The 14,629-nt window shown below is 42.0% G+C and overlaps 1 protein-coding gene across 1 annotated transcript; it reads left to right on the top strand.

The window, feature by feature from the left end:
- The first annotated feature begins 3,288 nt into the window (after positions 1–3,288).
- On the top strand, positions 3,289–14,558 carry LOC146370526 (E3 ubiquitin-protein ligase MARCHF4-like). The gene is made up of 4 exons (XM_084908011.1): positions 3,289–4,781; positions 10,787–10,942; positions 11,925–12,117; positions 13,955–14,558. The coding sequence occupies exons 1-4, from the start codon at positions 4,350–4,352 to the stop codon at positions 14,374–14,376; spliced, it is 1,203 nt and encodes a 400-aa protein (XP_084764137.1). The 5' UTR covers positions 3,289–4,349; the 3' UTR covers positions 14,377–14,558.
- The last annotated feature ends 71 nt before the right edge of the window (positions 14,559–14,629 follow it).

Below are 14,629 nucleotides of genomic sequence, written 5' to 3'. Positions count from 1 at the left end.
GATTGGTTACCTCTAACAAACCAAAAAGGGTTTCATTTAGTAACGTTGCCTATATTTTATATATGACACTGCACAGAATCTGTGTGACAAAATATTGTAAAGAGCATAATAAGTCCACTTTAAAGATTTAAAGAAGCTTTGTCTGAGTCTCAAGTGCTGGGTGATGGGTATACAGATACATGTGTACAAATATGAGTTTTTTCCCAGAAAAACCATCAGAAAAAAAATTTCTGAGTTCTCCCAACAAAATTCAGCACCAGAATTTTGTAGCTATAACATTTCCTGGTAAAAGGTAGAATGGATCCCAGTGAATAGCAGCAAATTCAGCAAGCCAACACATCATACTGTCTGTTCAAAAAAAAAAAAAAAAAAAAACAGCTGAAGATGAAAAGAGGATAACTCCTGCAACAGGATAATAACCCCAAACACAATGGAGTGCTTCAAAAGGGCCAAGCCATGGCCATCACAGTCCTCCAGCTGAAACACCATCAAAAAATTCACCTCAGAAGTGTAGTTCATGCAAGACAGCCCTAAAATCTACAGAGCTCGAAGAATTTTGAGGGAAGAATGGGTGGAAAAAAACCCACACATGAACTAAAAGCCTCTTAGCTGACTACGAGCTGCATTTACAAGCATATGGTACTTGTCAGAGGGGGTGTCACAAAGCACTGGCCATGCACGCTCCCCAAAGTTTTGTTTCTGGCTCTTTTTCGTCATGGTTATGTTTGAAACTGTTAAGAAAAAGAGAGAAAAAAAAGTTTTATTTCAAGTACTGGAGAAATTTCTTATTTAACTTCATGTCTTTTGAAGATAATGTCAGCCTCTTCTTCCTTAGCTATGTTTGATCAGCGCTTTAAAGTTTGTCTCAAAAGTTTAACCATTAACTAAGGGATATCTCCTCCATCAGTGAAAGTCAGCTCTTAGCTATCTATAAGACAAAAACTGACTCCCAAACCAGATGTGATGCCACAAATCCTGCCTGGAGGTGTCGAGCTCAGGGGAAGCCTTTCAGCAGAGGTGTGAAACTGAATTGTTCCCAGAGAGGATCAAACATACAAACATTTTTTTTCCAAGTAAAGTGGGACTTTTAAGAAAAGGCCTAAATACTTACTCCACCTCTGCTGTTATATAATCTTAGTTTGTGTCTGCTGTTTTTCTCAAAAAGTCCAAAATGACGGTTGGCTTATTTTCAACAGCACTTTAATCAGGCACTACTTTGCACCTGAGATCCGATGTAAGAGCAATCACTGGCAATTATCTGCCAGAATAGAAAAGCAGCAGGAGTGAGAGGTGCCAGTTTAATGTGTCAGTTTACTGTTGGCAATCCATTAAATGCTCACCCCATGGCCACCAGCCTGACCACAGTCATACAAATTCTGACAACCCCCCCCTAAAAAACACATTTCAGTTGGCTGACAGGGTCCAGCCACAGGTGCGTTCATTTCAATTGTTCAATCAAGCTGCACAGCTGTCCTGACAAGCCGGATAATTGCTCACCCTTTGTCTTTTCTACCCAGCTTCCCTGGAGTTGTTCTCTTTTGTCAAAAAAAATTAACCAAGGCAATTTTCTGAAGTAGCAACTTTGAAATACTTTGAGTATTTTTGATACTATTTCTACTCCACCGCATTACAGCTGAACGTATTATACTTTTTATTCGGCTGCATTTGTTGGTAGTTAGTGACTGCTTTTTCTTAGATTTAAATTACTACCCAGTAGAATAAAAAGTTTTATTCTACTGGGTATGTGATGGTGGTGCAGGACATCTAACAGCGAGATAGTAGTAATAATAATAATAATAATGGATTGGATTTATATAGCGCTTTACTATGCCACTATTCATTCACTCTCGCATTCACACACTGGTGGAGGCAAGCTACGGTTGTAGCCACAGCTGCCCTGGGGCAGACTGACAGAAGCGAGGCTGCCATATCGCGCCATCGGCCCCTCTGGCCAACACCAGTAGGCGGTAGGGTAAAGTGTCTTGCCCAAGGACACAACGACCAGGACAAAGAGCCCAGGGATCGAACCGGCGACCTTCCGGTTACAGATACGCTTCCCAACCCAGAGCCACGGTCGTGAGTGGTGAGGTGTGTGGTAGGAGTGAGGAAAAGGAGAGCCTGGAGAGGTGGAGGTATGCACTGAAGTGATGAGGAAGGAGAAGCAAGACTGATGAATGGCTTGGATGTGGTGCCAGTGCCAAAAAGACGTGTCGGAGCTGAAGATGTTAAATTTTCATTGGGAGTGACCAAGATAGACAGAATTAGAAGTGAGTTTATCAGAGGGACAGGTCAGGTCGAGCGGTTTGAAGGCAAAGTTAGAGGGAGAAAATGTTGAGATGGCTTGGACATGTGCAGGGTAGGGAAAGTTGATATATTAGAAAAAGATGCCAGACAGGAGGAGAAGAGGAAGAGCACAGCAGAGAATCATGGATGTAGTGTAGGAGGACCCGCAGAGGGTTTGTGTGACAGAGGAAGATGGGATAGGGTGAGATGTAAGCGGACAATCAGCTGATCTCCCTAAAGGGAGCAGCTTAAAGAAGAAGAAAAAGAAACTCCGTAGTATAGTGTAATTAGAATGTGTCATCTTTAATGTCGAACTACCAGAAAACTCTTTGGCTCACTCTGAATAACGTCTGTATATTATTTTGTTTAATTATTACAAATATTAATAAATCATCGTGTGCTCTGGGAAATTGTGATGGAAGTGGTTGATGGATTGTTTTTTTTTTCTTCCACTTGGGAACCAAATGAATAATTGATTTTTTATTTTATTTTTTTTAAAGAAAACAGATTAAGACAGACGTGCTACTTTTGCTTAAGATTCTCAGTATAATTTGTCTTTCACAACTTGGTTTGAACATTTGTTTTATGCATCTTGTTATTACTATACTGCTTAAAATCAGACGCATTTTTAAATTTGTCATCTAACCCGGCACCTCCCCCTTTTCCTTGTTCATACTTGATGATTTGCAATATTGTATCCTCTTTCACCCTATTTATTATCCATGCCACACAACTGCACCATTTACCTGAGATATTACTAATAATTTCTGCTAAATTATTTGTGCTGTGTGATATTTCTGCTAAATTTGTGCTGTGTGATAACTGGATTCTTTAATAATTAAAGGAAATCCACAACTTTAGTTTCGCCTCTTTTTGCTAGGTGTAAAGGCAGAAAACACCTACCCCCTTAAAATAAGATAAAACAAACACCGGTGTCACCTTTAACTTAACGTCTCCTTGTAACCCTGAAACAAATAAGGAAGCATATTTGTCTCCGTCCACAGTTGTAGTAATGAGTTGGCTGCTTGCATCACTGTGCGGTGGTGACGTGTGGCGTCTGGGAGCTGTCCCAGGAATCATGGTGCTGAAGCTGCAGCACCAGTTCAGCAGCCAATGATCACAGGAGAATCCGGGGCTACGGATGCTTTCACCCGGAGCAGGACAGTCCGACCATCGCGTTGGATTTAAACGGACGGATTTAAACCCTCCTGCTTGCTCCTCGGACATGGAAATTCGATAATTAGGGATGTAAACCTCACTGAGACTTGCCAGCGACCTGCAGTCTGGCTGAAAATCTATGGGGGGGAAAAATCCCGAAACTGTGAGTCGTGTAGAAATCGGTGTAGCTCGCCAGGTAAGACAGATTTTTTCGCTTCCCTAACATGGCACGCCATCGATCGACTTAACGTGGTGTGAAAAGCTTACAGGACGTCGACAGCTCCACCGGTTTTAAAGCGTGGCTTTCGTTGTTGTGGCTCGATTTTATTTTTAATTTCTAATTTTAAGATTGAGCGCTGACATTTTGTTCTCTATCTCAGTTCTTTGAACCAAAGGCAGATTTAAATCTTGGTCTCTGCACACGTCGCGAATCCGGAGGGAGAAGCCCGTCGAGATAGTTTATGTTGTAGAGAGCAGGCAGACTATTAAGGCCATGAAATGACAGTGGACACTGAGTGAGCGGGCCATAACCTTATTACTTGAATGCATATTCCTATCAGTCTCATATTTGACTTTCCTCTAATAGCCGTTTCATTCATTGAACTTAGGCTAATGGCTTCAGACACTTGTTTGCATAGGAGGGATTTTTTTGCATTTTATATCCAGACCCTCGTGGGAAGACAGTAAAAAGCACTCAACCTAAATAAAGTGGATTTAAAAAGAAAAGAAAAAATCTTAAAAGGCTGCTTTGAAACCAAACAAGCGCTGGAAGACGCACCTCAGCCCCCACTATCCCATCCCACCACATATGAAGAAGTGTTTGCTTATGACGGGGACGCATAGAGTACATACTGTTTTCTTCCAGCACCTTTGGATGGTGCTGTGAGTTTCTGGCCGGAGACAGCCTGATGCTGCGCAGACAGGGCATGCTGAAGAGCCGCTGTTGCGTCCTGCTTGGTGACCTGAGGGTGCTCCTGCTCGGGCCACCGGCGCCGCCAACACCGCTTCCTCCGCTGACCCCCATGAGCGGCCAGGCTTCGGAAAGCCATGAAACAAGCGTCACCGTCCCCGAGAACAACAACACGTTAACGCGGAGCCACCAGCACCCCGGGGACCGAACTGCCCAGCCTGCTGCGGGAGCCACCGAGCCACCGGGTGCAGAGCGGCCGGTGGCGGGCTGGGTCGATGCTGCAGAGCTGTCGGCGGCCCTGCGCGGCTGCAGCAGCTCCTCCGATGACTGCTCAAAGGGCAAACTGGAGGAGAGGTTCTCTCTCACAAGCTACACGGAAAGTGGCTTCAGGACGCCTGTGTGCAGGATCTGCTTCCAGGGACCAGAGCATGTAAGTGAAGGAAAAATGTCCACCTGCATGTTTAAATTAGATTAATGCCATGCAATGTCAGCCTCATCCATCAATTTATAATAATAACTCACCCACACCTGCTCTCCTGGGGTTTGTAACACAATGCAATCTGGTGCTGCTGCTCTCCGAGGAGCATAGGTTAACTGTAGCAACAAGTCCTTCCGCCGAGTGGCCAGATAAGGTGTTGGAAATGTTGCACATTTTGCAGACTTTTCATTAGATGAGGGTGCACTGCTCAGGTTTTATTTATACAGTGAAGAAGAAAAACACTAGTAGTGTCTTGTTAGGGCAGCCAGCAGTGTTGGTGGTCTACAACTCAGCATGAGTCGCATTACAGTAACTCATCAGTTGCAGTTTGGCTGGTGCAGCACAATTGAGCCTTGTTCTAGCTACAAGATTTTCCTGAAAGGTGTTCTTTGGGCTGTTTTTATTGCCAACTTTGTGGTAAAGAGTATAAAAGAGACCTCGCATGATTGTGCCGATATTTAAGGTTTAATGCTATTAACTATAATTACATGACACTTAGGTGCTTTTTTGTGTGGAAAATTGAGAATAGTGTAATCTTACTTTCAAAATTATTTAAGGAATGACCCCAATACTGGCAGCTGCAGGGCTAGAGAGCTCTCTGAGCATAGGGCCCCACTGCATCTTGCACTCATCCCATTGCATGGCTTGAAAAGACAGCTAAAGCTAGCAGTGGGAGGATAATGAAAGACCTTGTCCCAGTGGCTGACAAGTGTGGAGGATATGCAGGGATGCCGTAACAACTCATTATAGCCAAACACTGAATTCACATCGAGGCATTATATGCATGAAAAATAAAAAAATAAATAAAAAATACCTCTCAGTCTGCCTCTCACGCACACCACCTGGAAACGGCAACATAATAATAACGTGCACAAAGCAGATGGAAGAGAGCCTTCAAGTTAATCACACCGCTTGCCTCCGCCTTTGGGGCCATATTGATGATAATGTCACAGTACATCAATCAGAAGAGGAAAATGTGAAAAGATGGCCACGAAGAAATAACATTAAATTATATCAGAGAGGCAGACACTTAGCAATTTGCAGGCACATTAGTTACACTGTTTGACAGAGCTTTTGAGAGCACGTTGACAAATATGTCACACCTCGCCTGTTGGTAGTGGAGGTAGAGAGGTTATAAAAAAAATCAAGAAGCAAGATAACCGAGGTGTAGAACATCATTTTTTTATCTGACAGTCTGCACTCACAGTTGCTTTTCCTTTAAGCGGAAGATTTACTGCATCATTTCATGGTCATTGCACAGTGTATAGCCTATGATCTTTCTGTATTTAATCAACTAATTACTCCAAGAGCAATTTTGTGCATCATTCCACCTCTGAGCTCAGACTTTGTAATTATTACTGACATGGGGTCTAGTTATGAAATTGGAAGACAAGGCTTCATCCTTGGTGGGTTTTTTTTTTTTCTTTTTTCTCCCCAAACTCCATGGATAGTCAGCACATGCTGCACTGCATACAAAGCACTGCCTTGAAAATTTGCAGTATTTCCCATGGCCTCCTCCAACACATCTCATTAATGCTTCCTTGAGACATTGCAGCAAGTCAATAGCACTTGATTTCATGCTGTCTTATCATTATGCAAGTTTTTATCTTTTGCCAGCTTTCCTTTTCTTGTTGTCTGAGTTGTTGGCTTGGGTGAAGTCCAGATATGGATCTGCTGAGGTGTAAATGGGTACAAGGAGAATGAGGCTCCATTTAAAAAAAGAGGGATGAGTGGACTTTCTGTGTATCGCTCTGTGATACAGGCAGTGGGGACATTAGTTATCCTCTATTCTTCCTTAGCCTCCAGGATGTCACATAGACCAAAGCAGCCAGTATCTGATCTGACAACCCACCTCCAAAACACTTCCATCCCCAAGGCTGAGATAGGCGAGACAGAGTAAAGAAGGGAGTGAAAGACATCGCTTTCCTCAAGCATCCCACTAGAAAAGGGTCTTGAGTGCCTAGGAGAGGCAGCCATTGAAAAATGATTGCACTGTGATTTAATATGACACCAAACAATGTAATAAGTCCATGTAATCGGATACCTGTCAGAGTTATAAGTGCCGTTTTCCTTGAGGTGAGATTCACAACCAGAAGTGCTTCTGGTTTTAAGGATTTCACATTTTCCTTTTAAATTCAGGGAGTTCTATAGGGAATTGCCAAAAATGTGGATTTTAAGAGGTACTGGTGATTGTTATGGTAACTTTTCAGGTATGCCATGAGACAATGCCTTTTAAGAAAAATCTCTCTGATATTACCTCCTCTCTGCAGAAACAAGAAACACTGAACACATAGTCTTGATAGCACAATTTACAGACTGTGGACTGTTTTGTAGAGTTGTTTTTCCTCTCTTGAATTTTATGGCCAGTTTGGTAAGGAAGAACCAATAACTCTTTCAGCTGACATATAAATTTATATATCAGCCTATGATTTATTTTATCAGAATTGACTGGAAAATATAATCCACTCTGTAAGACACATACTGCGAACAATATAATGAAAAACAAAGCCAATATCAGATGAAACTGCATGAATTCATGTCTTTCACCTCTGCACCTCGGGTTATTCATCTTTTTCTTCTTCTTTTTTCTAAACAGCTAACTTGAGACATACATACTGTATTTCAGCCCACTATTGGTTCCTTTTAGCTAAAGGTCACTGAGAAGCTTTATAGAGCGCTCTCGGTAGCTTGCTTTATTCAGGCTCCTGCTTTCAGACTTAATCTCGACCTCGTCACTCAAAGAATGTGCAGTTTTCGGGTCATAGATTTTCCCAGGATACATTCATGTTATGCACATACTTCAAAAAATAAGTTTATTGTTTTTTTTGAGTAATGCAAAGGAAAAATTGTGGAATATTTTCCACTTACGAGGGTTACTGAAGTGCCCTTTGAGGCAATCCTCCTACTGTTGTCTTCACGTCAGTTGGATGTTGAAACTGTGCGGGTGCCTGTTGCTTGGGTAGAAATGTGTGTTTGCTTTTTCTCCTGAGCACAGATAATGCAGTTGCAGAGTGTGTTTGTCTGAGGCACAACAAGAAGCCTCCAGGGGTCACGTCAGCATCATTCTTTCTGTATGACCCCACAGTGCTGAAGTTTGCTCTGTTCCATCATATGTTGCTTGCCCGTTCGTTGGAAATGGGATATAAACAAGCTGCCAAAACGTTAGATTTTATTTATTCATTTATTTTTTTGGCATTGCTAAAGTCTGTTTTCAGAGGCTGTAAATTCATGAACATAAATTAGAAACCCTAGTTTCTCTTTTTATTCAATTACCTTTTAAAGAGTCATTAACCGCCACTGTAGGCCCGATGGTTCCCATAAAATCAGCACTCAGTGGAACATCCCTCTGCATATATTTTACGATCAGTCATCATAACTAAATAAACTTAAATATTATTGGCCTTCTGCCTCATTTTTCACTTATTGCTCTTATTTTCCTTGTAATTTGTTTAATATGGTTACGTTTATAGATGAAAAATTTTCCCGGCAGTTTTGCAGGTTCTTAAAGAAGAAAAGCCCGCAGACTGATTGTTATTGGGCATCATTGTACAAATCCTCCTTCATTCTTCTTCTGTGCGAGCCAGATTATCATAGCACAGCTTTTCCTTGGTCAGAGTTAATGGAGTTCACTTGCATTGATTCGAGACCCTTAAGAAAATGTGAATAGCCACCTCTAATTTATTTTTATGCCATTATATACATTGCGAGGGAATCCAATTTTCTAAGGAGAAAATTACTTGTTGGGAGGTGTTTTGGGAAAATGCAGCACAGAGATGTGAAATAACACAGCCATATCTTTTTAATATGTTGCTCCATTGTGTTGGGCTTTTTTTCACTGATTATTGCTGTTTAATCAACAAAAGGGCATTTAGTTATCACTTTCTCCATGCGTGGGCTTTGGTGCCACATTTGTTATCGGTCTCTCTTGTGCTCCCTCCAGCCTTGGTTGTATTGGAGTGATCTAGGTTTCGGCTCTTGGCTGCCATCAGGCCAGTCACAGTGAGTGGCCCGAGTCCCTCTGGACACGACAGAAGTGTTCTGGTCCTCCTGCCAATACACTCCCACCCTGGCCATCTGTAGATGGGCCTTTTCTCCCCTAACTCCCTGCTTTTTCCTCTCTTCTCTTCAACCAGGGTGCTGCTCCGTCTGTCAGAGGTGTCAGCTAAAAAACAACGTGGAGAAATAATTTGGAAACTTGCTGCATTTTTTACTCTGTTCACTGCTTCGTACAATTTTTGCACTCAGGGTAGACATGGAGAGAAAATACTGAATTAAAAATACCTTAGAAATGCAGTGGCTCAGTTCAGAGAGGAAGGAAGGGGAGGGGTGTTGGGAATTTCTTTCAGCAGACGGCCGGCTAATTTCTTTTTGTTCATTCACTACAGGCTCTTTGTTCATTCTCATTAAGATTAAAATATCTGTACAAGAAGGTCTTGCTATGAATTTTATAGAGCCAAGTTTCTTAAGTGCAGGTCAGAACCTTAAAAAGGTGGCATGCCTACATCTTATGGGTCATCATCAATATCCAATATGACAAGATTAGTAATATATTTTAATGAGCTCAGAGCCTTGGGTGAGAGATTAGAAAACTCATCTGTTCCTCAGGCTAAATACGGCTTAAGAGGAATGTCTAGTGAAGAATATAGCTAAGCACATCTTGGTACAAAATGAAAAAAAAAACCTGAGAGGTGTCAAATTTAGTGAACTTCATGGTTTCGCTGCATTTTAAGTATTTACGAGCCTTCTATATGACAGAGAGAGGGGAAGAAAGGAAAAACTAAATGCTTTGGTTTTCTGAAATCTTGTCACATCCAGCTGGATTGAAAACATGATGGAAACGACTAAAAATAAGGCAGTTTGATCTCTGCTCCCTCACCTGACACCAGTGATGTTTTCATGTGGTTCACACGTCTGACCACCGAGCAGCCGTTTAGGGAGCGAAGGCAGACCTTTACTTCAGCTACTTTAAGGTGCTAAAGTGAAGGTCATTTTTAAAAAAGGACATATGAGCCACCTCTTTAAGATATAGTTCAGTGCCACCTAGAGTTTAATAAACCCGCAACACAAACATTTATTCGGCTGTCTGGTCACATTAATCATACAGTATGTGGCTGTCATCGTGCTGACAGAAGGGATTTGAAATGCCCTTTAACAACCTCAGTGACTAACAGTGCCTTCAAAAATGTCACTTTATGATGGACAGGATGTCAAGAAACCATCCTCTGATAACTAGACCAGATACTGGATCTAGCTCTAAACTGTTATGTGAATTGTAGAGAAATGTAGGTCGACCAGAACGAGTATTTTGAGCTTCTTTTGCATTTCTGTAAGTATAAAATAGTTAATGTCTATAGCAGCTCTACTGATGTCAAGAGCTGTGGTTTGTCTGCTCCCTTTGTGCTGTATGCTGCAGCTTTGTTAGGGTTTGCTCTTTCACAGGTGCTTCGGTGACTAATCCTCCACTTTCAGCGGTACTAGTAATCAAGCATTTTGCCTGTCAACTAGGTGTAAGGCAAAGCTTTCATTTCACACCTGATCTGTTGTTCTGCTGTAACAGGCATGCAAAGTGCTCTGCGTGTGTGTGTGTGTGTGTGTGCCTAGCCGTGCACAAAGAGCGCTCAGAAAATCAATAAGCCAACACAAAGAAGTGCAAGAAATATAAACACAGTGTAACGCACTTATTATTGTATGTAAAGGGGTTATGTCAAGAGGTAAATAAGATGGAGAGAAAGGGTCCGTCAGCTGGTATTTTTTCTGAATCATAAATCACTTCTTAGAGTGTACTCAACGAAGGTAGTACAAGGCCATGAAATGGTCATCTAAACAATGTTAACCAGCCCATTAAATCAAGTTATATTCAAACCAGAGCAGAACATTTATGCATTTACTTTGGCTGAATTATGAGAAGCTCTTGTCATGGTTAGCAGGGACTAACTTATTCTGCCCGTTTCCTGCAGGGGGAGCTCCTGAGCCCATGCCGGTGCAGCGGGTCAGTGCGCTGCACTCACCAGCCCTGCCTCATCAAATGGATCAGTGAGAGAGGCTCCTGGGCCTGTGAACTCTGCTACTACAAATATCAGGTCATTGCCATCAGCACCAAGAACCCCCTACAGGTGAGCTGTGGGTGTTAAGTTCACCAATTCAGAAATATCACTGTGTATTTACAGCTCAGAAATTATGACCAAGTTGTTTGTTTTTTGGTGATAATGGCAGTCTAACTGAACAATGCACAAGCTCGAATCATAGAGCCTTTGTTATGTAATTAGGAGAATGACACCACTTATATGGAGTTACTTGTTTTCATGTCATATTTTGTTTGTTTTGTTTTGTTTTGTTTTTTATTAAGAAAACACGCATTAACCGCAGCTCCAGCTGGTCTCTGATGACCAGCCAGTATATTTCTAGTACCAGTCCCAAGGCTAGATAAAGGGTTGGGGAGGGTTGCATCAGGAAGGGCATCTTTGCCAAATCAGACATGCAGATCATCAATAAGATTGGTCGAGATCCAGGTTAACGACTGCCACCGGTGCTGTTGAACAGCAGGGTGCCGGTGAAAACTGTGCCATTGTTGCAGGAGGTTGGGGAGGGAGAAATGAGGAAGGAAGGCAGTCATGTTCAGAGGATGTTTGGGGTGGACAAAGGATGTTAAATATGGAGCTGCCAAGCAGGAGGAAAAGAGGGAGGACATGCAGGGGGGACTGGTGTGACAGAAGAAGATGCTAGGGATAGGGTGTGATGGAGACAGATGATCTGCTGTGGCTACCTCTAAAGAGAGCAACCCAAAGAAGGAGAATCTAAACTGAGAAATTGAGGGTGGAAAAAAATGAAAGCATCTGAATTAAACAGGCCTTTCCCCTCTGATGTTTAGAACAGAAGGATTGCAGAAGCAGATTCTTTTTCTGTGATTTGATGAGGTTATGAGAGGCCACAGATTTCTGTTTTCGAGGGTGAGAGCGATGTGTGACTTCGTCTTTTTGTTGAGTTCAGCCTGATTAACTTATAATCTGAATGTTTACATTAATTGGTTTATGATTAGCTTCTCAATTTTCTCCTAAACTCTACCGCTAATCCTTCTACTTCTTCTGCTTCTTGCAGTGGCAGGCTATCTCTCTGACAGTGATAGAGAAGGTGCAGATAGCAGCAGCTATCTTGGGCTCCCTCTTCCTGATGGCCAGCATCTCTTGGCTGGTGTGGTCGTCTTTTAGCCCGTCAGCCCGCTGGCAGCGTCAAGATCTGCTTTTCCAGATCTGCTACGGCATGTACGGCTTCATGGATGTCGTCTGCATCGGTGAGGCGCTAAGCAGTTGCGATTTATCACTTTTCAAACTGAATGTAATATTTCTACGTCTTCTTTGAATGGGTTTTGAGCATTTTACTACTGAAAATTATATTGAGTGTTTTTCACTCTGGTCACATTAATTCATGAGCATTCAACAGGCAAAAGTAAATGTCAAAAGTGCTCAGGAGAGTGGGTAATTATACCTAACAGCTGCCTACAAATAACTGTAAATGCCACGGGCAGTTTCAGTGCAATTAATCCATACCACAAAGTCAGCTGCTTCATATCAATATTTGATTGCATTGTTTGGTCAATCTCTACGATTATTTGTTGTTGTCTTTATCGCTGTTTCTATATTCACAAGGCTGAGATGCTGCACCAAAGCTCACATCATAAATTAAACATGAACGCTGAATGTTCAAAATTCAGCTAAAGTGGCTTTCACTGCATACATTAAAATAGATTTCAGTCTATAATAAAAAGCTACGGAGCCAAATTCAGCCAAACGTTAAAGACCATTATGTGCAGTCATAACACAAGAGGGATTTTGTTCTTCTTTATATATATATATATATATATATACACATATAAAAGATAGGTGCACCAAAGGATTTCTAACAGTTCCCTGCATCTGTGCGTGGGCGTCCAGATTGAAATGTATAGCATTTAAGCCTGCTGTCCTCCTGTGGCGCTCAGAGGCCCACATGTTTTGGGCAACTGTGTGATGGCATCTTGCATTAAGGAGACTCTAAGTGCCACTGCAGTAGACAGCAGGGTGTAAGGAAGAGGTGATTGATTGTCTCCGGTTTGGTGCTGTGGAGGATTGACTGTGGAGTCATTAACGGTGCACTTTACAGAGATTAACTTGTCACCTGGTGGATGTTAAAGAGCAAAGACCTGACTTTCACTTATCCACAAAGTTAGAGAGGGAGAGGAGCAGAGTCGAGGAAAGCTGGCAGGATTTTATAAGTAAACTCCAGCTGCTGCAACTGTAGTCATTGGCTTGTTAAACAGCAATATTACATTACTGCTGTAATAAAGTAGTTGGCGAGCAACTAGCAGGCTCCTTGAAGATCAATATGTAGTGGTAACACTTAATAATCTCCTACTTTCTCCTTTTTATAAGCAGCATTTAAGCAAGTAATGCCATTAAAATGCATTTAATGCCGTTACAAGGAGATTTAAAAACATTCAAGTGTTTGAGTGCTCAGTATTTTTAATTATTACAATACCTCCTATTTAGATATATTTTATTTAAAATATGTATTATTTTGTTACTAGAATTATTTATATAAAATCATCATGTTTAAGTTGTTAACAAATACCTTGAACACTAAAAAAGGACTTTGCATGTAATGTTCCATGATGCAAACTATATTGTAGTGTTAGAAAAACATGGTTATAAGTGCTAAATGTGGACTGATCCATACATGATGAATTTCCCTTTACATGCCTTTAAAATGGAAAACATGCAGTAAAATATTAAGGTCCAAACAACTTTGCTACAGATGGATTTCAATTTTCCAGATGCTGAGTTCAGTGAACATGAATCAATAAGCAATTTTGAACTGAGATAAGCTGCTATCGAACAAGGCTGCAGAACGGATGCATTATTTTTTTTTAACCTAAATCCAAATCCAGTCCCTGCTTTTTCTAAGGAATAAAGATTTGATGTCTGGTTTGTGGCGCAGTACTTTAAAGATGAGTTGTTTTGTTCTGTTACTGCCAAAGCTAATACTTTCTTCACGCTTTACCACAGTGTGTCTACCAGTGTTCTGGGATGTAGTGTATCTCAAGACTGCAGCCCAACTGTGACATTGTCTAACTGGTGCTCTGATCTCCACAGCACTAATTGTCCACGAGGGACCTTCTGTGTTTCGCATCTTCCACCGCTGGCAGGCCGTGAACCAGCAGTGGAAGGTTCTGAACTATGATAAATCGATGGACAGCGACGACCTGAAGGACACCACTGTAGACAGGACTCTATCTCAGCCCACCCAGGGCTACCAGACTGGGATAGGAGTGTCCACCTCCACCTCCTCGCTGATGGTGGTGGCCTCCACTGCCGCCGGCTCCACCTCCACGACCGTGGTGACGGCCGCCGGAGGAGTGGGAACACACGTGGACCCCAACAGCGGCAGCGCAGTGCCAGACCAACACTGTCCATACAACATCCTCCACCTGCTCAGCCACCTGAGGCAGCCAGAGGCCCGCAGCCAACCCAGCAATAGCACAAGAGAGCTGGTCATGAGGGTTACTACAGTCTGAAGAGTCAGTTGAGGCCTTATCTCACACGAAGGGGAGAGATTTTTGAACCAGCTGACAGCTGAAGAAAAGATCCTGTCTTAACTGCACTGGATTAATATCAACACAATCTTGTTTGTTTGAAAATGCATCTCTGATGTCCTTACATTGATTGAATAAAAGTCAAAGTTGTTTGATTTGCAGAATCGGTTGGAAAATGGTTATTTTGACAGATACGTTCAAAAATATGTGCTTGAATTGTTAATCTGTAGGGAAA

The sequence above is a fragment of the Perissodus microlepis genome, chromosome 16 (assembly GCF_051167445.1).
Source record: "Perissodus microlepis isolate ML-2025 ecotype Zambia chromosome 16, ASM5116744v1, whole genome shotgun sequence".
Lineage (NCBI taxonomy): Eukaryota > Metazoa > Chordata > Actinopteri > Cichliformes > Cichlidae > Perissodus > Perissodus microlepis.
This window is presented reverse-complemented; position numbering and strand designations above follow the sequence as displayed.

Coding starts and splice junctions, on each gene's coding strand:
- LOC146370526 (XM_084908011.1), top strand. CDS start 4,350: ATGCTGCGCAGACAGGGCATGCTGAAGAGCCGCTGTTGCGTCCTGCTT. Junction 10,943..11,924: donor GCACCAAGAACCCCCTACAG/GTGAGCTGTGGG, acceptor TGCTTCTTGCAG/TGGCAGGCTATCTCTCTGAC. Junction 12,118..13,954: donor CATGGATGTCGTCTGCATCG/GTGAGGCGCTAA, acceptor TGATCTCCACAG/CACTAATTGTCCACGAGGGA.